The sequence below is a fragment of the Capra hircus genome, chromosome 5, assembly GCF_001704415.2.
Source record: "Capra hircus breed San Clemente chromosome 5, ASM170441v1, whole genome shotgun sequence".
NCBI lineage: Eukaryota > Metazoa > Chordata > Mammalia > Artiodactyla > Bovidae > Capra > Capra hircus.
In genome coordinates this window covers 40,075,191-40,102,306 of record NC_030812.1, presented here as the reverse complement: position 1 = coordinate 40,102,306, position 27,116 = coordinate 40,075,191, and the positions used below count along the sequence as shown (strand labels likewise).

At 37.9% G+C, this 27,116-nt stretch overlaps 1 protein-coding gene across 2 annotated transcripts in view; it reads left to right on the top strand.

Moving 5' to 3' along the window:
- The window catches only part of LRRK2 (leucine rich repeat kinase 2), a 213,323-nt gene that overhangs the window by 124,695 nt on the left and 61,512 nt on the right, over nucleotides 1-27,116 (top strand). For both annotated transcript variants that reach the window (XM_018047920.1, XM_018047919.1), the window contains 7 exons: nucleotides 8,749-8,936; nucleotides 9,807-9,961; nucleotides 11,013-11,159; nucleotides 11,296-11,487; nucleotides 12,145-12,291; nucleotides 15,524-15,624; nucleotides 18,363-18,553. In XM_018047920.1, coding sequence (XP_017903409.1) covers nucleotides 8,749-8,936; nucleotides 9,807-9,961; nucleotides 11,013-11,159; nucleotides 11,296-11,487; nucleotides 12,145-12,291; nucleotides 15,524-15,624; nucleotides 18,363-18,553 — 1,121 coding nt within the window. The remainder of the gene's footprint in view (nucleotides 1-8,748; nucleotides 8,937-9,806; nucleotides 9,962-11,012; nucleotides 11,160-11,295; nucleotides 11,488-12,144; nucleotides 12,292-15,523; nucleotides 15,625-18,362; nucleotides 18,554-27,116) is intronic.

Sequence of the window (27,116 nt, the reverse complement as noted above, 5' to 3'; positions counted from 1 at the left end):
AAAAAGAAAAATCATCAGAACTATGAAGATGTATTCATGCATTTTTGAAAAATGTGCCAGGAATGGAATAAATAAAAAGAAATATAGTGTAGGTATATGCATTCTGTGTAGGAAAGGGGGTTTTAATTATACCCTGAAGAGTTGTTACCCTAGGTGGCACATTCTATCAGAAAATAACTAAACTCTGTACAGTCAAGAAAAGGCTAAAGTTGCACCAAAAAGTGCATGTGTTTCCTTATGAATTGGGAATATTTAAAGTTGCACACATGTGGATATTAGGGTGGATACATCATATTCAATAGAATAATGAACTGGTTTGCATCAAAATCATTATCTCTTAACAAAATCAAATTTCCACCAAGACTAAATAAAATCCCTGAAGATGCTATGGAGTAATTAAGTGGAAACTCCATGAAAATTCTTCTCATTAGCATACTTATACTATTAGTTATACTATAAGCATGTTAATTTAATTGAAAATTGTTAGGAATTTGAACAGCTCAAGTTATTTTGAAAGATGGATCTAAAGGGTCAGTAAAATGATTTAAATTTCTTAGTAATGTAAATGATGATTTAAATTTCTTATTAATGTAAATCATTTTTATTTATTCTGATATACTGAAATATGTTATTTTACTAAGGTTTAAAGAAAATGAAGGCTATAAGTAATCAAGTGAAAATGAGAATGACTTGCCTGACACTAAGTCAGCAAAAATAAACAGAAGTATTCACCTCCATGAATCATCAAAGCAAGGGCAGAAATAATTTAAGGTGCAGAAGCTCTAATGAGCCCATCCACCCTCTCTGTGTTCTGAGCTTTTAGGTCACTAAACTTATTAAATAAGTTTCCATCAACACACAAAGAAGTTTGCAAAACTCAACTAACTATATGATAAAAGAAATATGAAAGGGACTCACTGGATCAATTGTGTTGCCTATTATAAAGCTTGCATGGTGATTTAGTCTTGATAAAATGTATGAAGAATTTGGAAGAGTCTCTTTGCTTGCATATGAGCCTAAGATAGCCTTAGAAATAGCCAAGCTGAAGGAATAATAGGAGGTATTTTAAAGGTGATAAACTTACAAAAAGGTATAAGTTTTTGGTATGTAACAGGATACCCACAAACTTAGAGTACATAAGTAAATTTGGAGAAAAACGTCAACAGTTCATTGGAGAAAAACATCAACAGTTCATCGTTTCTCACTATTCTGTGGGTTTATTGGTTTCAACCAAGTGGGTCTGCTCCACATGGCACTGGCAGGGGTCATTCACTTGACTTCCTCATTAAGATGGTCTGGAGATTCCAGGAAGGCTGTATTCACAGTTTTGGTTTGTTGGTTCTCCTCCATGTGACCCCGCATACATATGTAGACCTCTTAAAGGCCAGGCACAGAACTGGTAAAATGTTAGCTCTGCCATGTTCTGGTAACCAGAGCAACCACAGGTCTTGTTCAGATTTAAGGGAAAATGTATGGATTTTATATCTTGAAGGATTAAGCAACCTACATACTTAGGGAGAGAAAAAAAATTAATGTGTCCATCTTTGGAAACTATCTGCTACAAGTAGTGATTATTGTTCAGTTGCTAAGTTGTGTTAGACTCCTTCAAGATCACATGGACAGAAGCATACCAGGCTTCTCTGTCCTCCACTGTCTCACAGAGTTTGCTCAAATTCATATCCATTGAGTTGGTGATGCTGTCTAACCATCTCATCCTCTGCCACCCACTTCTCCTTTTGCTTTTAATCTTCCCCAGCACCAGGATCTTTTCCAAATAGTGGTAGTGCACTATAGATCTAAAAAATCAAGCACAGATTTCTATTTTAAAATCAGTTTGTCTTAAGTAAAATAGAGTAAGTATGTAATAATGGCAGACATATGAGAGGTTACTTATATGCTTTTCAAAGATTATCTCATTTAATTCTTGGCACAGCTCCTTTAAACGGTACTATTTGAGTGCCCATCTTGAAGATGAAGAACTTGATAGAGAGGTTAAATAATTTATCAAATTGCATACTGATAAATGTAATATTATTCATATTCAGGGAGAATTAGAGTTGGGATTTTAAACTAAGTGGTTTGACTCTAGTGCCTGAGAGCCTAACACAATGATAAAATGCTCAAAACTTTATTTTCCCAAAATTCACGCATTCAACAATATTTATTATGAACCTAATGATGTTCCAGATATTGTTCTGGTACTGGGGCTATATAGCAGTAGGGAAAACAAGGTTTCTACATTCATGGAGTTGATGTTCAAATGGGAGGAAACAACCAAAGCAAGAATACTTAATGTGTTTGGTGGTACAGATTGCTACAAAGAAAGCTTCAAGTGTGGTTGGGGATGGAGAGTGAGTTGTCAGACAAGGTCTTAGTGACTCTGTTGTTCAGTTATTCAGTCATGCCCAACTCTTTCCGACCCCATGGACTGCAGCACGTCAGGCTTCCCTGTCTTTCAGCATCTGGAGCTTGCTCAAACTCGTGTCCTTTGAGTCAGTGATGCCACCAGCCATTTTGTCCTCTGTTGTCCCCTTCTCTTTCAGCCTTCAATCTTTCCCAGCATCAGGGTCTTTTCTAATGAGTTTCTCTTTGTATCAGGTGGCCAAATTATTTGAGCTTCACCTTCAGCATTAATCCTTCCAATGAACATTCAGGATTGATTTCCTTTAGGATTGACTGGTTTGATCTCTTTGCAGTCCAAGGGACTCTCAAGAGTCTTCTCCAATACCACAGTTCAAAAGCATCAGTTCTTCGGCACTCAGCTTTCTTAAATATTTCAACTCTCACATCCATACATGACTACTGGAATAACCATAGCTTTGACTAGACGTCTAGAACCTCTGTTGGCAAAGTGATGTCTGCTTTTTAATATGCTATCTAGGTTTATCATAGCTTTCGTCAAAGGAGCAACTCTCTTAATTTTATGGCTGCAGTCACCATCTGCAGTGATTTTGGAGTCCAAGAATATAAAGTCTGTCACTGTTTCCATTGTTTCCCCATCTGTTTGCCATGATGTAATGGGAATGGGTGACATGATCTTAATTTTTTGAATGTTGAGTTTTAAGCCACCTTTTTCACTCTCTTCTTTCAACTTCATCAAGAGGCTCTTATTCTTCTTCACTTTCTGCCATAATGGTGCTGTTATCTGCATTTCTGAGGATATGGATATTTCTCCTGGCAATCTTGATACCAGCTTGTGCTTTATCCAACCTGGCATTTTGCATGATGTACTCTGCATATAAGTTAAATAAGCAGGGTGACAATATACAGCCTTGATGTACTCCTTTCCTAATTTGGAACCAGTGGGTTGTTCCATGCCCCATTCTAATTGTTGCTTCTTACCTGCATACAGGTTTCTCAGGAGGCAGGTAAGGTGGTCCAGTATTCCCATCTCTTGAAGAATTTTTCAGTTTGTTGTGATCCACACAGTCTTGTCCTTTGTCTAAAAGATTTTAGCATAGTCAGTGAAACAAAAGTAGATGTTCTTCTGGAATTTTCTTGCTTTTTCTATAATCCAAGGGATGCTGGCCATTTGATCTCTGGTTCCTCTGCCTTTTCTAAATTCAGCTTGAACATCTGGAAGATTTTGGTATACATGCTATTGAAGCCTAGCTTGAACAATTTTGAGCATTGCTTTGCTCATGTGTGAAATGAATGTAATTGTGTGGTAGTTAGAACATTCTTTGGCATTGCCTTTCTTTGGGATTGCAATGAAACAATTTTTCTAATCCTGTGGCCACTGCTGATTTTTCCAAATTGGCTGGCATACTGAGTGCAGCACTTTCACAGCATCATCTTTTAGGATTTGAAATAGCTCAGCTGGAATTCCATCACCTTCACTAGCTTTCTTTATGTTGGTCCTTCCTAAGGCCCACTTGACTTTGCACTCCAGGATGTCTGGCTCTAGATAAGTGATCACACCATTGTGGTTATCTGGGTCATTAAGATCTTTTTTGTTTAGTTCTTCTGTGTATTCTTTCAACTTTTTCTTAACTTCTGCTTCTGTTTGGTCCATACCATTTCTGTCCTTTATTGTGCCCATCTTTGTATGAAATGTTCCCTTGGTATCTCTATTTTTCTTGAAGAGATCTAGTCGTTCCCATTCTATTGTTTTCTTCTATTCCTTTGCATTGATCACTTAGGAAGACTTTCTTATCTCTTCTTGCTATCTTTTGGAACTCTGAATTCAAATAGGTATTCAGTTCAGTTCAGTTCAGTTCAGTTCAGTCGCTCAGTCGTGTTCGACTCTTTGCAACCCCATGAGTCACAGCACGCCAGGCCTCCCTGTCCATCACCATCTCCTGGAGTTCACCCAGACCCACGTCCATCGAGTCTGTGATGCCATCCAGCCATCTCATCCTGGGTCATCCCCTTCTCCTCCTGCCCCCAATCTCTCCCAGCATCAGAGTCTTTTCCAATGAGTCAACTCTTCACATGAGGTGGCCAAAGTACTGGAGCTTCAGCTTTAGCATCATTCCTTCCAAAGAAATCCCAGGGTTGATCTCCTTCAGACTGGACTGGTTGGATCTCCTTGCAGTCCAAGGAACTCTCAAGAGTCTTCTCCAACCCCACAGTTCAAATGCATCAATTCTTCGGCACTCAGCCTCCTTCACAGTCGAACTCTCACATCCATACATGACCACAGGAAAAACCATAGCCTTGACTAGACGGACCTTAGTCGGCAAAGTAATGTCTCTGCTTTTGAATATACTATCTAGGTTGGTCATAACTTTTCTTCCAAGGAGTAAGTGTCTTTTAATTTCATGGCTGCATTCACCATCTGCAGTGATTTTGGAGCCCAAAAAAATAAAGTCTGACACTGTTTCTACTGTTTCCCCATCTATTTCCCATGAAGTGATGGGCCTGGATGCCATGATCTTCATTTTCTGAATGTTGAGCTTTAAGCCAACTGTTTCACTCTCTTCTTTCACTTTCATCAAGAGGCTTTTTAGTTCCTCTTCACTTTCTGCCATAAGGGTGGTGTCATCTGCATAGCTGAGGTTATTGATATTTCTCCCGGCAATCTTGATTCCAGCTTGTGTTTCTTCCAGTCCAGCGTTTCTCATGATGTACTCTGCATAGAAGTTAAATAAGCAGGGTGACAATATACAGCCTTGACGTACTCCTTTTCCTATTTGGAACCAGTCTGTTATTCCATGTTCAGTTCGAACTGTTGCTTCCCGAGCTGCATACAGGTTTCTCAAGAGGCAGGTTAGGTGGTCTGGTATTCCCATCTCTTTCAGAATTTTCCACAGTTGATTGTGATCCACACAGTCAAAGGCTTTGTCATAGTCAACAAAGCAGAAATAGATGTTTTTCTGGAACTCTCTTGCCTTTTCCATGATCCAGCGGATGTTGGCAATTTGATCTCTGGTTCCTCTGCATTTTCTAAAACCAGCTTCAACATCAGGGAGTTCACGGTTCACGTATGGCTGAAGTCTGGCTTGGAGAATTTTGAGCATGACTTTACTAGCATGTGAGATGAATGTAATTGGGCAGTAGTTTGAGCATTCTTTTGCATTGCCTTTCTTTGGGATTGGAATGAAAACTGACCTTTTCCAGTCCTGTGGCCACTGCTGAGTTTTCCAAATTTGCTGGCATATTGAGTGCAGCAGTTTCACAGCATCATCTTTCAGGATTTGAAACAGCTCAAATGGAATTCCATCACCCCCACTAGCTTTGTTTGTAGTGATGCTTTCTAAGGCCCACTTGACTTCACATTCCAAGATGTCTGGCTCTAGATTAGTGATCACATCATCATGATTATCTGGGTCGTGAAGATCTTTTTCGTACAGTTCTTCCTTGTATTCTTGCCACCTCTTCTTAATATCTTCTGCTTCTGTTAGGTCCAGACCATTTCTGTCCTTTATCAAGCCCATCTTTGCATGAAATGTTCCCTTGGTATCTAATTTTCTTGAAGAGATAGGTATATCTTTCCTTTTCTCCTTTTGCTTCTTTTCTTTTCTCAGCTATTTGTAATTCCTCCACAGATAACCATTTTGCCATTTTGCATTTCTTTTTCTTGGGGATGGTTTTCATCACTGCCTTCTACAATGTTACAAACCTCAGTCCATAGTTCTTCAGGCACTCTATCTATCAGATCTAATCCCTTGAATCTGCCTGTCACTTCCATTGTATAATCATGAGGGATTTGATTTAGGTCATACCTGAATGGCTTAGTGGTTTCTCCTACTTTCTTCAATTTAAGTCTGAATTTTGCCATTAGGAGTTCATGATCTGAGCTACAGTTAGCTCCAGGTCTCGTTTTTGCTGACTGTATGGCACTTCTCCATCTTTAGCTGCAAAGAATATAATCAATCTGATTTCAGTATTGACCATCTGGTGTTGTCCATGTGTAGAGTCATCTCTTATGTTGTTGGAAGAGAGTGTTTGCTCTGATCGGTGAGTTCTCTTGGAGTTAGCTTTTGCCCTGCTTCATTTTGTACTCCAAGACCAAATTTGCCTGTTATTCCAGATGTTTCTTGACTTCCTACTTTTGCATTCCAGTCTCCTATAATGAAAAGGATGTCTTCTTTTGGTGTTAGTTCTAGAAGGTCTTGAAATGTCTTCACAGAACCATTCAATTTAAGCTTCTTTTGCATTAGTGATTAGGGCATAGACTTGAATTACTGTGATATTGAATAAGTTGACTTGGAAACAAACAAAGATCATTCTGTTTTTGAGATTGTACTGAAGTACTGCATTTTGGACTCTTTTGTTACTATGAGGGTTACTTCATTTCTTTTAAAGGATTCTTGCCCACAGTAGTAGATATAATGGCCATCTGAATTAAATTCACCCATTCCAGTCCATTTCAGTTCACTGATTCTTAAGATGTTGATATTCACTCTTGCCATCTCTTGTTTGACCACATCCAATTTACATTGATTCATGGACCTAGCATTCCAGGTTCCTGTGCAATATTGTTCTTTATAGCATCGGGCTTTACTTTTACCACCAGACTGATTCATAATGGGGCTTTATTTCTGATTTGGCTCAGACTCTTCATTCCTTCTGGAACTTTCTCTGCTCTTCTCCAGTAGCATATTGGACACCTACCTACCTGGAATATTCACAGTCAGTGTCATATCTTTTTGCCTTTTCATACTGTTAATGGGATTCTCAAGGCAAGAATGGTGAAGTGGTTTGCCATTCCCTTCTCCAGTGAATATTTTGTCAGAACTCTCCACCATGACACCTCTGTCTTGGGTCTCCCTACATGGCATGGCTCATTGTTTCATTGAATTGGGCAAGGTTGTGGCCCAGGTGATTACTTTGGTTAGTTTCCTGTGATTGTGGTTTTCATTCTGTCTGCCCCCTGATGGATGAGGATTAAGAAGCTTGTGCAACCTTCCTGATGGGAGGGACTGGCTGTGGGGAAAACTGGGTCTTCTTTTGTTGGGCAATGCCAAGCTCAGTAAATCTTTAAAACAATTTTCTACTGAAGGGTGGGGCTGTGTTCCCTCCCTGTAGTTTAGCCTGAGGTCAAACTGCAGCAGCTGCTGCTGCTGCTGCTGCTGCTAAGTGCTTCAGTCATGTCCAATTCTGTGCGACCCCATAGACGGCAGCCCACCAGGCTCCCCCATCCCAGGAATTCTCCAGGCAAGAACACTGGAGTGGGTTGCCATTTCTTTCTCCAGTGCATGAAAGTGAAAAGTGAAAGTGAAGTCACTCAGTTGTGTCCGACCGTCAGTGACCCCATGGACTGCAGCCTACCAGGCTCCTCCATCTATGGGAATTTCCTGGCAAGAGTACTGGAGTGGGTTGCCATTTCCTTCCCCGTGTTTCTATTTAAGAATCCCTTAAATATTATAGATCTACTAAAGAAAATTAAGCACAAATCTCTTTTTAAAATTAGTTTATTCAAGTAAAATAAATATGAATATGTAAATAGGATTGGTAAAATGTGAGGGCTTCCTATTTGCTAAAAATAGTGATATGTATATTATGTGTTTTATGTATGTTATCTTATTTTGTTCTCATGGCAGTCTAAGAGACAGTTATTTTATTTCTCATTTTACAAAGAAGAAAACTGTGGGTAAAGAAATTATATTCAAGATCATACAACTGGCAGTAGAGTTTTGATTTGAACCTGAATTCTTCTCAACTCATGTTTTTAATTGCTGTGATGATGATCAATGCTCAAATTATGGTCTCCACTTTAGAATCTTCAGAGTTTCTTGTTAAAAAAACAGATTCTCAAGCCTTATCCCTGACCTATGACTCAGACTGCATGGAGTCCACTGAAATTCAGTGATTACTTGTTTGAAAATCACTTAACTTACTAAGCTGCCTCTCTTTCCACTAATGGAAACCCACCTCTGATTGTATAAACGCAGCAACATTTCTGTTGCAAATCTGTGGTGATAACAGTCTGGAAGATAATTTCCTCCGGAATATATTATTGATGAGACTGTAATAAGCATGTGGGGTAATGGACTGATGTATTAATTGAACTGGGGAAGCCTTGTGGTTCATTGGTATCAGAGGATCTCCATCGTTTCTGATCTGGATTCACTCACTTATTTTAATAATTTCTGTGTGTAAGTGTGTGTGAAAGATGCTAGGCTTATGTGGCTGCTAGGTAGAGAAATTAGGTCCTGTGTTGTACTTGACAACATTAGAATTGTTTTGATCATTTTTTTTTGTTGTTGTTTTGGTCATTTTTACTGAACAAAGAAAATTCTTTAAATTCAGAACTTCCCAGCAAATGAATTCTATGATTATGTATACGTTTAAACCTTTCAGATTTTGACAGTGAAAGTGGAAGGCTTTCCAAAACATCCTAAGGGAATTATTTCACGCAGAGATGTGGAAAAATTTCTTTCAAAGAAAAAGAGATTTCCAAAGAACTACATGGCACAGTACTTTAAACTCCTAGAAAAATTCCAGATTGCCTTGCCAATTGGAGAAGAATATTTACTGGTTCCAAGCAGGTAAGCTAAAACTTAAAAATTTAATTACCCTATGGAAATTTACCATATATTCTTTTAGTTGTGAAAGTAACTTTGGTCTATGATGAATGTACTAATTTTTTCCTTCTTGTGTAAACTTTGTACTGGAGTATAACATTTTCTTTTGATGAAGACTACATTTGACATTTTTAAGATGTAAATGATTTTATATATATAATTATTATTTGATTTGACAATGCTCAGTTTATTTAAGAAAGGTTAATAGTGGAGATTAGAGTGTGTGTGTTTGTGTTGCTGTGTGTGTATGTATGTTCCTCATATGATATTGAAGGAGTTATTAGGCAGATTCTGGAGAAATGGTGATTTTTCAACAGAGTCTTTAAATAATTTATGACTGTGAATTTTCAGAGGATATGGCCAACACAAGGAGTCCTAAATTCTAGCCCTGTGTTGTAGAAATTTTTCTTACTGCCTTATAAAACCTGGGAAATGTTATAAAGTAAATGACATTGAAAAGTACAAATTGCAATGATTGATGGATGGTAACTAATTCTAAACACAGATATACACTTGATTCTAGGACATACATTTCTTAAAGTTTTATGTAATCCCTTTACTTGTTATACATAACTAACTATAATAATTTATTTATAATATAAATAGGATTACTGAAAAATTTCTATACATCACTTTATCTGAGCATGATTTGAATTGATTAACCATTAAATTTTGAAGTAGGAGGAGTATGTAGCAAAATAACATTACTAAAAAATAAAGTTGCTTAGAATAGTTATCATCATCAGTTCAGTGATTTCAAGTAGTAAAGCACTCTGGTCAGCATGGTTGGGCGTTTTCTGAAGCTATATAATGATAGTGTGCTTTTATCTTTAGTTTGTCCGACCACAGGCCTGTAATAGAGCTTCCCCATTGTGAGAACTCTGAAATTATCATTCGACTGTATGAAATGCCTTATTTTCCAATGGGGTTTTGGTCAAGATTAATCAATCGGTTGCTTGAAATTTCACCTTACATGCTTTCAGGAAGAGGTATGTATATAATGAAGAATTAATATTTGGAGAAGTTAGAAAGCATATTAAAATTAATATGTCATTTTCCTAGAGTTTACTGGCTTGTAATGCAGCTGAAAATCAGGAAATAAGCTCAAAAGACCTCAGCATGGCCAATATAAAAATATACACAGATAAATTCATGAAATTTGTTAAGAATAAAATTCCTCAAAGTCCACGTGTACTTATTTTAGGCACATTTACAATGTGTATGAATATCTTGCTTTGCAAGCCAAAGCAGACTAGAAGCAGCAGTTTTAAAAGATGAAATTACAGAGTCACTGGCGTAAAAACACCTGTCTCCCTACATGTACACACAAATACGCATGCATGTGTGGAGAAATTAAAAACTAGAAATGACCACCCCCTCAGTCAGGGAGTTTTGTTTAATAGAGTAACAGGTCCTAACCATTCTCTGTGGGGACTACAATAGCTCTATTCTGCTGCATGGTCCCTGAGGGGTTTACAAAAAAGAATAAAGACTTTATCTTGCTATAATTATAAATGACAATGCTAGATCTTCCTCCTGGAAGAAAGAGAGATCTTAGTGCTCCAAGGGGGAAAATATAATTTTTCTGTTTTGTGCTTAAAATCAGCTTTATGGAGATGGTACTGTATTCTGAAATAAACCTTATCTTGCTTGCAGTTAATCAACATACAGATAGTTACATCACATCAAAGTGTTGATTTTAGCATTACCACCAACCTCTTTTTAAAAGTTATGGGAACCTGTTTATGATTCTCTTTTTCATCTATTACATATGTTAAACTGCTTGACACCATCAACCTGAAATCTGTCTTAGGTAATCTACTGGGCATTTGTTTGTTTCATTTCAAAATTGAGGACAAAATATTTAATATTATATTTAACAGATAACATATCATTAACAATTCCAGTACTTTTGCTTCAAAACAAATACATCTCTGTTACTGTAACTTGTAATATGTGCAGTGATTTTTTTTCCCCCTACAGTTTATGGAACAACAAATAATTAAAAGCTATATTTGGGTTCTTTTAAATTTCTTTCAGAACGAGCACTTCGCCCAAACAGAATGTACTGGCGACAAGGCATTTACTTGAATTGGTCTCCTGAAGCTTACTGCTTGGTAGGATCCGAAGTTTTAGATCATCACCCAGAGAGTTTCTTAAAAATTACAGTTCCCTCTTGTAGAAAAGGTAAGGAAATTAATTCAAAACGGAATTGTACCACTAAAGAAATCTAAACTTTTAAAAAGTCTCTATAGTTCTTTTCAGTTTGCGACAGGGTAAGGTTCAGCTAGGATGTTAATCAAGTTTTCTTTGGATTACATAGGCTGTATTCTTTTGGGCCAAGTTGTGGACCACATTGATTCTCTCATGGAAGAGTGGTTTCCTGGATTACTGGAGATTGATATTTGCGGTGAAGGAGAAACTCTGCTGAAGAAATGGGCATTATATAGTTTTAATGATGGTGAAGAGCATCAAAAAATATTGCTTGACAACTTAATGAAGAAAGCAGAAGAAGGTATGTATGTGTTGACACAACTTACAAATGCCTTTAAGTGATTCTTTCAATATTTGCAAAGTGAGCTTTGAAATAAATGTAAAAATTGATTGCTCTTATTTACAAGGGATAAGTTAGAGGATACTATATTCAATTATAGTTAACAGTTCAGAAAAATATATTTATTGCCAGTAAGATCTTATACTTTAGATTCAGAAAAAATGTTGGTGTGAGAGTTTGAATACTGGCTACTGGGCAATGATATGTCATCTGTGAAGTGAGATTATTAACCAAAACTATGCCATACAATTGTTATGAAGATTAGAATAGATGATACATGGATGTAACTTAGTAATGTCAGCCATATGCTGTGTTCCATGAATGCTGTGAAAGTAAAGAATATATAATTTCCTAGTCATATATCAATAGCCTAGGCAGTTCTGAGTTCTACTTTCTAGTGAGTGAACCTAGGAATGAGTTTTTAAACTTCCAGATAGAGAGTAACTCAACTTTTAAAACATTCTCAAATTTTCTAGAGAAAAATAAGATTGGAAAGTGAACCTAAGAGTGATTAGAAAGCATAGACAATATGTGATTATTTCTGTAAATCAAAAGGACAAATTTATGTACAATCTTAAAGGTTTATCTTTTAAAAAAAATGTTTTGTGTACTTCTCAGGAGACCTCCTAGTAAATCCAGATCAACCAAGACTCACAATTCCAATATCTCAGATTGCTCCTGATTTGATTTTGGCTGATCTGCCTAGAAATATTATGTTGAATAATGATGAATTGGAATTTGAACAAGCTCCAGAGTTTCTCTTAGGTAACTGTTTTTGTTGGTTTGAGAATAAAAATTAGGGTATGGTTTTTATTTATAATCTAGCAAATATTCACATATAATTAAATTGTTATAGTTTTTAGTATCTTCATATATTTTTGTAATTTTTTCCTTTGGGATAATATATTTTAAAGTAACATGTTACAAATCTGGAATTTGCTTTGCTCGCACACATTTGTACGCTAGGTTTCCATCTCTGTGGAAGCACAGGTATTTATGAAACATATCCTTGCATTTGTTTTAATTGTTCAATTGTCAGTGATAGGGAAGGCAGTTAGGAAATTTTCAGAGGAGTAATTCAGCCATTTTCCAGTTGCAAAAGGAATGAATAAAGGAGGAGCACCTCTATGTAGTGATAGTGGCAGGTATGGTACGCTATATAACAAGCATAAATTTTCATTAAAATAGTCACAAAAACCAATTTGGGTTTAAAAATTCAAAAGTATTAGATTGGTAATATACTCAAGTTCTAAACATTCCCAAGAGTCCTTGGGACCTGAGAAGAGTATTGAATTTATTTAATGTAAAGTATTTAAAGACAGTTCTGACTTTACTTTGTGGAGTATTTGTTGCTGTTATAAATATTTACATTTAATTTTAATTAAACGTTCACAGAGAGGATGATTAAAATATATGCCAGAATATTAATATTATTAATAAACCAAGTCTAAAATTCAGGATATGACATGTAGGAGAAGATAAACTCCTTTGTACCTTTATTTTTTGCAATGATTGGGAAATTTAGGATGATTTTAAATACCTTAGAATTCTAGAAGTGAATATATTATTACTATTAGGTTAACGCAAAGTGCTGAATTATCAACACTGAATCTTAGGTCTTAACCAACACCAAACTTGACTTGTGATTTGAAAGATACAGGCAAGTACCAGGCATACTATTTTCTTTCTCTGAAAGAGTTTCAAGCCATCACATAGAGTTCTCCCAAATATACCTCTTATTGCACTAAAAGATGTGTGTTGGATTAATGGGCACATTTTGAGCAATGTTATGTAGAAGTGTTCAAAAAGTTCATTTTTTGAAACACCTGTGTTTTTTCCCAGTTTTATTGAGGTATAATTGACATATAGCATTGTATAAGTTTAAGGTGTACAGTGTAATAACTTCACTTACATATATGGTGAAATGATTACCACAATAACTTTATTAACATCTATCCTTGCATATATTAATATATAAAAAATAAAAATAAAAAAATTTGTTCTGATGAGAACTCTTAGGATTTACTCTCTTAACAACTTCCATGTATATTTTATAGCACTGTTAACTATAGTAATCATATACATTACATACCTAGTACTTATTTACCTTATAACTGGAAGTTTGTACCTTTTGACTACCTTCAAAAGCACCTATGTTTTATATGCTTTTATGTAGCAGATAGGTGGCTCAGACAGTAAAGAATGTGCCTGTAATGCAGGAGACTTGAGTTCGATCCCTGGGTTGGGAGGATCCCTTAGAGAAAGGAATGGCTCCCCACTCCAGCATTCTTGTCTGGAGAATTCCGTGGACAGAGGAGCCTGGTGGGCTACAGTCCATGGGGTCGCAAAGAGTCAGACATAACTGAGTGACTTTCACTTCACACACACTTCACACAGATAGGAGAATGTTTATGAGTACTCCTTATACTCTGACCCTATTTCCAATAAATTCATAAGATCTATGTTTATTTACAAAAAGCAATCTAGATCAGAGTTTCTTTACCTCTGCACTTTTGCTATTCGGAACTAGATAGTTCTTTGTTGGGGGGAGTGTCCTCCGCATTGCATGGTATTTAGCAGTATCCTGGTCTCCACCCACTGGATGTCAGTAGTATCATCTCACCCCATCCCAGATGTGACAACCAAAAATATCTGCAAACACTGTCAAGGGTGGTGGTTGGAGGTCAGGAGCGTCATTACCCTAATTGAGAACCACTGACCTAAACAAACCAGATAAATTGTTCTAAAAACATTTTACAGTCAGAGAGGTACTGGTTGAGCTGAGGGAGAAAAAAGAGCTCTGTAAATTACGGCATAACAAGGAGATGGAGGTCTGAAGATAAAAAGCATGTTTAAGAAATTTTAACTATTCCAGCTTGCTAGATCGGTTGTTCTCAACCCTGGTGGTTTATGCTGTTACCAGCAGAGTTAAAAGAAAAAATATCCTGATGAACTGTGCCTCCTGGGATTGATTAGGTAAGAATCTTTGAGGATAGATTCAGACTATCCTATGTTCAAAAAGCTCAGGTAAGAATCTTTGAGGATAGATTCAGACTATCCTATGTTCAAAAAGCTCTTCAGATGTACTGTGAAGCCAAATCTAGGAGGAGAATTACTGGCCCAGAGTCTAGACAGTGAGAATAGAAAGAAGTGGAACCAGGAGGAGAACCACAAAGGGAACTTGGGGCTGCAATATGAATATGAACTTGATTTTGAATTTCATTTGGTAGACAATGTAGAATGATTTGTTTTTGAGCAAGAGAATGACATAATCAAAATGCAATTACAGAGCTAATTTTTCAGGAGAGAGAGAATGAGTTACAGGTAATGAAGTCATGAGGCCCCCACGTGTAGGCAGAAAGCATGAAGGTACCAAGAGGGTGCCATTGTAGTGGAAATGGAAAGGGAGGCTTGGGCATAAGAGAGGCAGCACAGTAGAGCTGGTCAGCTGTGGGGCTGTCATGAGGCACATTATCTTATGAGGCATGAGATAATTTTTTTGTTTTTGACTCCAGAATGACCACAGAAAGAGTTTTATTTTGTTTTTGTCAGATATATGAAAGATAGGATGAAAACTATTTTGGAGAAGAGATGATGAATGGGACTTTTGATGGAATGCAGAGATTCAGAACAGCACGCCAGTGCTTATCTCCAACACAGAGCTGTAAATATAGGGTAGAGTTCACGTGGTAGCTATGACTATAGATTTAAATGTGAAAATTCTCTGCATTCAGAGATAGATGAAGTTAGGGAATACATGAGGTAATTGAGTAGGAAGTATGTAAAAGGAAGACAGAAAGGCTAGAGACAAAATCTTTAGTTGTAACTTGGTTCCTAGAGTAGAAGAAGGAAGAGCAAGCATTAAAGAAGGCTTGATGTACTGAAACTCGTGGGTCAGATTTCTCTTCAAAACAAATATAATTACAAAAGATACAATTTGTTGAGTTTTTCTGCTTGCACAGATTAACCCAAGTGCTTTGTACTTTCTTTTTGAAAGGTGATGGCAGTTTTGGATCTGTTTATCGAGCAGCCTACCAAGGAGAAGAAGTGGCTGTGAAGATTTTTAATAAACATACATCACTTAGGCTGTTAAGACAAGTAAGAAATGCAACAATATTATTGCATTAAATAATACATCGTTAATCTTCTGGAACCCTTGTTTGGCACATGCTTGTATTGACCCTGTTTTCAAAGTTGAGTTTCGTTATAAAATCCCACTTTTGTCCTTTCCTTATGGAGTGAAATAGGTTTGTTTTGTTTCTCTTGTTGAAAAACAAACAAAAGACAGTATTCTGAGAATTCTTGTTCCAGGCTTCACAAGTCCGAAAGAAAAGAGGGCACCTCTTTTGCATTTTTGCAATTCAAAGGAACCAAAATCCATATAACAGTAGTCCATTTGAAAACTTCTCCTGGACTCAGTTAAGTCACATGTTCTTTTTTCAGCAAGTACCAATATTCATGGCAGTGCTGTTGCTGACTGGCATAGGCCTGTGTTGTTGAACCAATCTCTGTGGTAATGAGCAGGGTATTTTTAAAAATATTCCCCCTTTTCCCTGAAGCTGGGCTTGCAGTCAGTTCAGTTCAGTCACTAGTCGTGTCTGACTCTTTGCAACCCCATGGACTGCAGCATGTAGTCCATGATGGACTGATTGGAATCAGTTCCCCTTAAAGTTCATCAGCTGTTTAGGTGAGGGTTGGGTACCACAGCAAAAGTCCAGGATACTCTTAGGAAGAATGAAAGTTGTTTGAATGCATAACCAAGAGTAGTCACTCCATTGCCCTTTCTTGTTTTGAATACTGGTGGGGATTTATTGCTTTTTTTCTGAGTCTTTCCTAGCAGTAGGGATGAGTGAGAGAGACACAGTGAAGACAGATAAAATCCAGTGTGGATTCTACATTCTTACACCAGAACTCAACTGTATTTTTCAGTCTATTCATTCTTATTTTAAAAAATTGTGCCTATATCTGAATCTAAATAACTAATGTAAACAAAAAGTACAGTTGCAATATATTAGTTACTCTGAATAATGAAAAAATTTCATGTCTGTGTAAAATGTCCTGGAGTAATTTTAATTATTAGTACCAAAGGTTACACAGTAGCTCTAGGAATAAACTAATAAACATTTTGTATATAATATTTTGTAAGTCAGTGAACCAAATCTGGGCACATTCTCTTTTCTGTCTGTAGGCAGTTTGTTATATAAATTGACTTTTCAGTCTTGATCATTAGTCTTCAACATGTTTCAAATTTTATGTAACGTGCTCAGGAAACCTTGTTGGAAATCAGAACACTAGAAAAGCATTTTGGACTGATTAGTGTATAGGCAACTAGATGAACCAAGGAAATAATAGAAATAGAAAGGGTATATGTAATGTGTTTCTTTAAAAAAAAAGAAAAACACTTCAGTGTTCAGTGCTACGTTTTGAGGGTCATTCTACCTGTGGTTATGAATCAGGGCTGATCTGTTACAGTCTTTTGCTCCTTGCTGTCTGCAATCAGTGAGCTGTTTCTCTAGAATAGGAAATTTGGATTAGGCTTCTGTCTGTGCCTATGAAAGAAAACAGAGCTAAATTGACTTGTTCTCATCAATTTTAGCCAACTGAGCTAATCAGACATGGAAAAAAAGATTTTTATCTACTCTGAAAGTATGATTGCAGTTTGAAGCCTGTGTTCTTAAAAATCTCCTCTTAGGGCACTGAGCCTTTATTCTTCAGCTTGCAGAATTCTTCATACTTCAGTTTCCTGATAAATGCAGTTGGTACTGATACTCCCCATCTTTGAAGCCAGTTGTTAAGAAGCAGGGCTGCTGATGAAATCATAGTTTAAAAGATGAATTAATTTAATACCACAGAAGCTATAAATTTCAAGTAAATATAGTTTCAGAGTAGAGTGAAATATACAGAATAATATGTGTATAGAATTCAAAAACAACCATATCATGAAAGAGATTATAAAGTCTCACGTGATATATCCTAGAATCAGGATAAAGACCTCTCTGTTCCAGCTAACATCTTGGATTAGAGAGAGATTGTTGCACCTGGGGATTACCAGGGCCAATCACTCTGAAGAAGTAAGAGTTTTAAGCTAAGGTCTGAATAGCAAGAAAACTTTAGCTATGTGAAGGTTGAAGAGATTTCTAGGCAGAGGGATCATCAAGGGCAAATACCCTGTGGCTGGAAGGAAGAAGCTGGATGTATGCTGGGATTGGGCTTTTGGGGATTTAATAACACAGGTGTTACGGGAGGATGGTGAACAAGGAGGAGAGAGAAAGGAGATGAGGTTTGAGCGATCAGGTCAGGCCATGAAGGCTGTGTAAGTGCATGGGATCTCAATCTAAAAGTAACAGGAAGTCAATAGAGAGTTTTTAGGTGGGGGGCAATGTCAGATATTTCTGTAGACTTAGATACTCTTCTCCATAAACCTTTCTAGTCATCAAACCAGAGACAATAGGCAGGCTGTTCCTCAGACACCAAGTGCAGTTGATCAGTAGTGGCTGCTCAGGAATCTGTGGCTAAGGAAGATTCAGTAGATAAGACTGACATGAACTATTAATGTTGCCACTGTGTATGTATTGTCCCAGCATTAAATGTTCTGATAAAGCAAAGCAAACAGAAAAGGAGAACTTAAATGTTTAATTCACAGTGTAGTTGCAAAACCAGTGGTTTAATTCTGAACACATGGAAAATATAAATAAGCTCAAAGAAGAAATGGCAAGTTTGCTGTAATCCAGTCACTCAGGGAAAACTGTTCTCCAAGTGCTGATGGACTTATGGAAGGAGGCATTTGCCTAAGAGCTGATGGTCTATTTACTCTTAAATGATTTTTGACTTTGTAGGAGCTGGTGGTGCTCTGCCACCTCCACCATCCCAGCTTAATATCTTTGCTGGCAGCTGGGATTCGTCCTCGAATGCTGGTGATGGAATTAGCCTCCAAGGGTTCCCTGGACCGCCTGCTTCAGCAAGACAAAACCAGTCTTACCAGAACACTGCAGCACAGAATTGTGCTACATGTGGCCGATGGCTTGAGGTAATTGATTAGGTCATGCTGCTTTCTATTCAGTGCATAATGAATATGAGCCCAAACTTGCTCTCAGACTTTGAGGACGGCGCTTCCCTGTAACAATGTGTCCTGGTAATATTTCACAAACTATTTGAGTGTAAAACTACCATTTCCCTGTTCAGATTTTGTAGTTTCATAAAATAAGAGTAAGAAAAGCACGCGCACCTCATAGCTAACAGAAGTACAGTTTGAAGCCAGAAGTCCTGCTCCAGAACCCATGATCTTAACCATGCACTGACCTCCCTCCCCTAAAAACATGTGGGTGAGGCTTCAAAGTATCAAGGAAAGTTTCAGTTATCATGGATAATTCTGATGAGGAGAGATGAGGTCAGATTTCTGAAAGGAGTTATTTAAGTCAGGTTGTCCTGAAAGACCACAGTGTGTCTCCGAGGTACACCAGCCCTGCAGCTGGATGGTACCCAGACAGAGCCTTGCAGAGGCAGCACAGCAGAGAGAAAAGGCCATGGCCTTTGGAGATAGAGACTGGAGTAAATCACTGCTTAATGTACTTACTTTCCTTTGATTTTATTTCTCTAATTCTCTGTTTTGGTTTTTTTTTTTTGTAGTCTCTACACTGTGTCTAATACTTAATGTATAGTGCCCCGAGTATGTCTGTAATAATTGAAGACATCCCAAATTAAAGTCTTGATTCCCCCCTTTTCCACCCCTTCCCAACTCCAGTCAGCCTGGAGTCATCCTCCTCATGGCTGCCAGAGTGATTGTTCTAATATGGAAGCTGGATCACATCTTTCTCCTGTTATCAAACCTCTCCCACCACGCTGTCTGGTCACCGTGCTTAGCCACACCCTTCCTGAGGTTTCTGGAATATATCAGGGGCTCTGTACCGTCTCTTCTCTCAGCCGGAAATGTCTAACCTGCGGAAAGCCTCTTGACTCACTTATTTCACTCAGATCCCTCAGAATGGAAGTCCCTGACTACCTCATGTCTCTCAGGCACCTGTAGCAATCATCACTGCCTAGTAGTCTTTATATTTTCCTTTAAAAAGTTTATTGTCTATGTTTGCCACCACAATCTACGTGTCATGACATAAGGACTTTTCAGTTTGTTCACGTTTGTACTGTAGCTCCAAGAATACCATATCCTCAATATACATGTTGGCATTGAGGAGAGAGGGGAGAAAGTGGAAGGAAGGAAGACTGCCTGGAGTGTAGTAGCCTCAAAGTGGATGCAAATTTCCTTCTCTTCCTTCACTTCTTCAGTAGTGTCTGTTCCTTTTGAGCAGTATCCAGAAAACTTAAATGGAATGGATGGTAAGGAAAACAAACATTTCTCACAAATAAATTAAACTGCTGATATATGGGATTTAACTATTAATACTGTATAAGGAATATAATAGGAGAATAAAATAAGTAGATTTCCTTTCCTGAAAAAGTCCATAAGCTGTTGAAAAACAGATTATTATAAGATAAGTGAAAGTCACTCAGTTGCGTCCTACTCTTTGTGACCCCATGGACTGTAGCCTGCCGGACTCCTCTGTCCATGGAGTTCTCCAAGCAAGAATGCTGGAGTGACTAGCCATCCCTTTATCTTCCCAACCCAGTGGTCAAACCTGGGTCTCCCACACTGCAGAAAAATTCTTTACTGTTAGAGCTACCAAAAATGTGTTTGTTGCTCAGTTGCGTCTGACTCCTTGCAACCCCATGGACTGTGACTCGACAGGCTACTCTGTCCTTGGGATTCTCCAGGCAGAAATTCTGAAGTGGTTTGCCATTTCCTTCTCCAGGAGATTTTCCCAACCTGAGGATTAAACCCTGGTCTCCCGCATTGCAGGCAGTTTCTTTACCCTTTGAGCCACTAGGGAAACCCTCCAAACATAAAAGCACATTTTGATCTGGGTTGCTGTATCTACTTTTGAACAACAGGAAGAACCTTGTACTAAATTAATCTAGGAAAAGTGCAACCATGTCTTATCTATTTCAAAACTTGTATTGGTCATTTTCCTTAATTTAACTTACTCCAGGTCCTGTTTTTTTCCTAAATCGTCTACATGATTCCCAGAGTACTTATTTGTGAAATGAATAATTGATTTTTTTAAAAAATTCATCACTGTTTGAAAGATCTCATCTTTTATATAACTTTCTGGTTCTTCAGCTCAGTTCAGTCGCTCAGTCTTGTCCGACTCTTTGCGACCTCATGGACTGCAGCACACCAGGCTTCCCTTTCCATCACCAACTCCCGGAGCCCTCAAACTCATCCCATCACATTGTTGATGCCATCCAACCATCTCATCCTGTGTCGTCCCCTTCTCCTCCTGCCTTCAATCTTTCCCAGCATCAAGGTCTTTTCCAATAAATTGGTTCTTTGCATCAGGTGGCTAAAGTATTGGAGTTTCAGCTTCAGCATCAGTCCTTCCAGTGAATATTCAGGACCAATTTCTTTTATTGACTAGTTGAATCTCTTGCAGTCCAAGGAACTCTTAAGGTCTTCTCCAATACCACAGTTCAAAAGTATCAATTCTTCACTGCTCAGCTTGGTTAAATAGTCCAGCTCTCACAACCATACATGACTCCTGGAAAAACCATAGCTTTGACTAGACGGACCTTTGTTGGCAAACTAATATCTCTGCTTTTTATATGCTGATTAGGTTGGTCATAGCTTTTCTTCCAAGGAGCAAGCATCTTTTAATTTCATGGCTGCAGTCACTGTCTGCAGTGATTTTGGAGCCCAAAAGAAATAAAGTTGCTCACCTTTTCCATTGTTTCCCCTTCTATTTGCCATGAAATGATGGGACTGGATGCTATGATTTTAGTTTTCTGAATGTTGAGTTTTAAGCCAACTTTTTCACTCTACTCTTTCACTTTCATCAAGAGGCTGTTTAGTTCTTCGCTTTCTGCCATAAGTGTGGTATCATCTGCATATCTGAGGTTGTTGATATTTCTTCCATCATTATGATTCCAGCTTGTGCTTCATCCAGCATGATTCATTTCTCATGATGTACTCTGCATAGAAGTTAAATAAGCATGGTGACAATATACAGGCTTGACGTACTTCTTTTCCTATTTGAAACCAGTCTGTTGTTGCAAGTCCAGTTCTAAATGTTGCTTCTTGACCTGCATACAGATTTCTCAGGAGGCAAGTTAGGTTGTCTGGCATTCCCTTCTCTTGAAGAATTTTCTAGTTTGTTGTGATCCACACAGTCAAAGGCTTTGGCGTGGTCAATAAAGCAAAAGTAGACGATTTTCTGAAACTCTTGCTTTTTCGATGAGCCAGCGGATGTTGGCAGTTTGATCTCTGGTTCTTAGAGACCTTACTTAAAATACAAGTCCAGCAGTTTCTGATAAAGTAAATGATCTCAGCATATTTTCCTATCATTTGTCTGATTTGTTTTCAGCATAATGCCAAGGTACCTTCTGGGTTCTGTACCATAAAAGGCTAATAGATTTTAATAGCTAGCAATCTTCTACAAGCACTAAGTATATTTAAAAAACTCAGCATTAGAGTTTGTCTTCCCAAATATATTTTAGCATAGAGTCATAACTACAGAGATAGAAAGAGGCAATAAAGTCACATAATTTTGCAGCCCCTTAAATGATGGAGCTGTTTAGAGTGACATCCAAGAACTTTCTTCATGTTATATATTCTCTCTTGTGCATATCTTTTACATATTCTACATTCAGCTATTAACTTGTATCTCTAAATTGTCTGCTGCTTTGAGCTTTTTATTATAATCCTCAACTACCTTTGAAGATATTGAGTGCAGCACTTTCACAGCATCATCTTTAAGGATTTGAAATAGCTCAACTGGAATTCCATAACCTTCACTAGCTTTGTTCATAGTGATGCTTCCTAAGGCCCACTTGACTTCACATTCCAGGATGTCTGGTTCTAGATGAGTGATCATGCCATCATGATTATCTGGGTCACGAAGATCTTTTTGGTACAGTTCTTCTGTGTATTCTTGCCACCTCTTCTTAATATCTTCTGCTTCTGTTAGGTCCATACCATTTCTGTCCTTTATTGAGCCTGTCTTTGGTATCTTTAATTTTCTTGAAGAGATCTTTAGTCTTTCCCATTCTATTGTTTTCCTCTATTTCTTTGCACTAATCACTGAGGAAGGCTTTCTTATCTCTCCTTTCTATTCTTTGGAACTCTGCATTCAAATGGATATATCTTTCCTTTTCTCCTTTGCTTTTTGCTTCTCTTCTTTTCACAGCCATTTTTAAGGCCTTCTCAGACAGCCATTTTGCTTTTTTGCATTTCTTCTTCTTGGGGACGGTCTTGATCACTGCCTCCTGTACAATGTCATGAACCTCCATCCGTAGTTCATCAGGCACTCTGTCTGTGCGATCTAGTCCCATAAATCTATTTCTCACTTCCACTGTATAATCGTTAGGGATTTGATTTAGGTCATACCTGAATGGTCTAGTGGTTTTCCCTACTTTCTTCAATTTAAGTCTAAATTTGGCAATAAGGAGTTCATGATTTGAACCACAGTCAGCTTCTGGTCTTGTTTTTGCTGACTGTATAGAGCTTCTCCATCTTTGGCTGCAAATATAATCAATCTGATTTCAATGTTGACCATCTGGTGATGATGTGTAGAGTCTTCTCTTGTGTCATTGGAAGAGGGTGTTTGCTATGACCAGTGCATTCTCTTGGCAAAATTCTACTAGGCTTTGCCTGCTTCATTCTGTACTCCAAGGTCAAATTTGCCTGTTACCCCAGGTGTTTCTTGACTTCCTACTTTTGCATTCCAGTCCCCTATAATGAAAAGGACATCTTTTTTGGGTGTTAGTTCTAGAAGGTCTTGTAGGTCTTCATAGAACCGTTCAACTTCAGCTTCTTTAGCCTTACTGGTCAGGGCATAGACTTGCATTACCATAATATTGAATGGTTTGCCTTGGAAACGAACAGAGATCATTCTGTCATTTTTGAGATTTCATCCAAGTACTGCATTTTGGACTAATTTCTTCTAAAGGATTCTTGCCCACAGATATAATGGTCATCTGAGTTAAATTCACCTATTCCAGTCCATTTTAGTTTGCTGATTCCTAAAATGTTGATGGTCACTCATGCCATCTCCTGTTTGACCACTTCCAATTTGCCTTGATTCATGGACCTAACATTCCAGGTTCCTATGAAATATTGCTCTTTACTGCATCAGACTTTACTTCCATCACCAGTCACATCCGCAACTGGGTGGTGTTTTTGCTTTGGCTCCATCTCTTCATTCCATCCAGTGTTGTTTTTCCACTGATCTCCAGTAGCATATTGGGCATTTACTGACCTGGGGAATTCATCTTTCAGTGTCCTATCTTTTTGCCTTATGACAAACCTAGACAGCATATTAAAAAGCAGAGACATTGCTTTTCCAACAAAAGTCTGTTTAGTTAAGGCTATGGTTTTTCCAGTAGTCATGTATGAATTTGAGAGTTGAACTATAAAGAAAGCTGAGCGCTGAAGAATTGATGCTTTTGAACTGTGGTGTTGGAGAAGACTCTTGAGAGTCCCTTGGACTGCAAGAAGATCCAACCAGTCCATCCTAAAGGAAATTGGTCCTGAATATTCATTGGAAGGACTGATGTTGAAGCTGAAACTCCAATTCTTTGGCCACCTTATGTGAAGAGCTGACTCATTTGAAAAGACCCTGCTGCTGGGAAAGATTGAAGGCGAGAGGAGAAGGGGACGACAGAGGATGAGATGGTTGGATGGCATCACCGACTCAATGGACATGAGTTTACATGAGTAAACTCTGGGAGTTGGTGATACACTGGGACTGTCCATGGGCTCGCAAAGAGTGGGACATGACTGACCGACTGAACTGAATTGAACTAAACCTTTGAAGATATAGTAACCTATATTTCCTATAAGTTTGTGTTTCAATATTTTCAAAATTGAATTTATTTTCTCTTGTTTCACCATGAATCTGTTTTTTTATTTTGTATCCCATTTGCCAACAAAGGTCTTTATAATCACATCTAGACCACTCCCTCCCCCCCAAAAAGTAAGTACTCCTTTGTCCAGTAGGTTATTTTTAACCTTGATTAATTTATTTTTATGCCACTACTGCTGTCTTGGTCTGATATTTATAGGTAATTATCAGAATATTTCTGATATCATATCATTCCAAAATAAAAATTTAAGTATTCTTGAAACTCCTTAGCATTTCAAGTTATCTGGAGAAAACATCTAAATTCCTGTCGTAGCCTCAGAACTCTTTATGTATGCCTCTTGCCTGCCTCTCCAGACTCCTTTCATTCCATTGCCCACATTCCAACCATGCTGAAGAACTTGACTTCTCATTGGCATCCGTGTCTATTCTTGCATTTGTCATTCTTGTCTTGTCAAAAAAAATCGCCCGCCTAGAAAACTCATATTCCTTTAGAATTTGCTCACATACTGTCTTCACCGTGATGACTGACTACACCGTGAAGAGTTGACCTGGCTAAAACATGTTTCTTGACTCTGCTCCACACAGAACTTTACACTGGCTGCTGAAGAGGGAAAAGAAAGATAGAGATTATATTGCTCTTATCAAGATTGAAAACTTATAGTCTAGTGGGAGAGTGTGCTTTGGAACTACTAGAGAAGTCATACCAAATGCTAGGGAAGTATCACATTTTTGCGATCTTGTTAGAATACCCTTGTCTCCCTCTTGATTGTGGCCCTAAAGATCAAGGAGACGAGGATGACTTTATATCCCCAGGGACTGTCCCTCATAGGTGCCAATATATGTTTGTTAAATGAATGAAGATATTCTATTCTTAGAATAATTCTCTTTAGGGTGAGATAAGGTTTACTGTAAGTTTCAAAGAAGTTTCTTTGCAACATTGATAACAATCACAATTTAAAAATAACTAAATTGAGTTTAGCCAGTTTGTTTTAATAAAATATTTGAAAATGATTATTGTCATATAATACATAAATTATGGCTGAATTATTCTTACTATGGCAACATCTGTACTTGTTATATTTTTAAAGCTATTCTGCTATTTAAAGCTATTAAAACTGTGCTTTTAAGATTAAATTCTATAATTGAACATTTTAACTAATCCAGATAATCCTTCCCACTGACATTATTTAAAATTAAGTTTAATTTTTTTAACCTTTGGAAACTGTTTTGAGAGAGTCTGTAGTCTTTAAATATTCTGAAAGAGGCATGCAATAGGAAGGATTTGGATGCTATTCAGTAATGTATGACTTGGCTTTAACTTTTTTCTTCTTAATCTCCCAGCTTTTCTCTTCAACAGGATAAGAGTAGCTAATGGCCTTTCAGTAAGCCCTCAGTAAATTTTTCTTTTAAGCCTATTACTTATTGTTAAGGTCAGCTTCATTAGTATATCTCTCTTACTTTCAGCCAAAAATATGTCTACTGAAAGGAATAGGCCTAATGTCAAATGTTGTAACTACATCCTGGAAGAGAAGGAATCTTTTATTGATGAAGTTAAATGATACATACATTCTAGGTCATCAGTCAATGGAAAGTTCAGGATATTTCTGCCTCTCTGCTCCTAATCCCTATAGCAGTGATTAGTACTCAGTAATGGAGCAAATATTTATTAATATAAGGTGCTGCTGCTACCGCTAAGTCACTTCAGTCATGTCCAACTCTGTGCGACCCCATACACGACAGCCCACCAAGCTCCACCGTCCCTGGGATTCTCCAGGCAAGAACACTGGAGTGGGTTGCCATTTCCTTCTTCAATGCATGAAAGTGAAAAGTGAAAGGGAAGTCACTCAGTTGTGTCTGACTCTTCACGACCCCACGGACTGCAGCCCACCAGGCTCCTCCGGTGAGCCTATACCAAAAGCCACAAACAAAGGATTTAAATTTACCTCTCTTAAGTTCTGTGAAAAAATATAATTTCAGTTCAGTTCAGTCGTGTCCTACTCTTTGCGACCCCATGTACTGCAGCACGCCAGGCTTCCTTGTCCATCACCAACTCCCGGAGCTTGCTCAAACTCATGTCCGTTGAGTTGATGATGCCATCCAACCATCTCATCCTTTGCCGTCCTTCTCCTCCTGCCTTCAATCTTTCCCAGCATCAGGGTCTTTTCCAGTAAGTTAGTCTTTGCATCAGTTGGCCAAAGTATTAGAGTTTCAGCTTTAGCATCAGTCCGTCCAATTCAACACTGATTTCCTTTAGGATGGACTGGTTGGAACTCCTTGCAGTCCAAGGGACTCTCAAGAGTCTTCTTAGACACCACAGTTCAAAAGCATCAATTCTTCACTGCTCAGGTTTCTTAAATAGTTCAACTCTCATATCCATACATGACTACTGGAAAAACCATAGCTTTGACTAGACAGACCTTTGTTGGTAAAGTAATGTCTCTGCTTTTTATATGCAGTCTAGATTAGTCATAGCTTTCCTTCCAAGGAGCAAGTGTCTTAATTTCATGGCTGCAGTCACCATCTGCAGTGATTCTGGAGCCCAAGAAAATAGTCTGTCATTTTCCCCCCATCTATTTGCCATGAAGTGATGGGACCGGATGCCATGATCTTAGTTTTCTGAATGTTGAGTTTTAAGCCAACTTTTTCACTCTACTCTTTCACTTTCATCAAGAGGCTCTT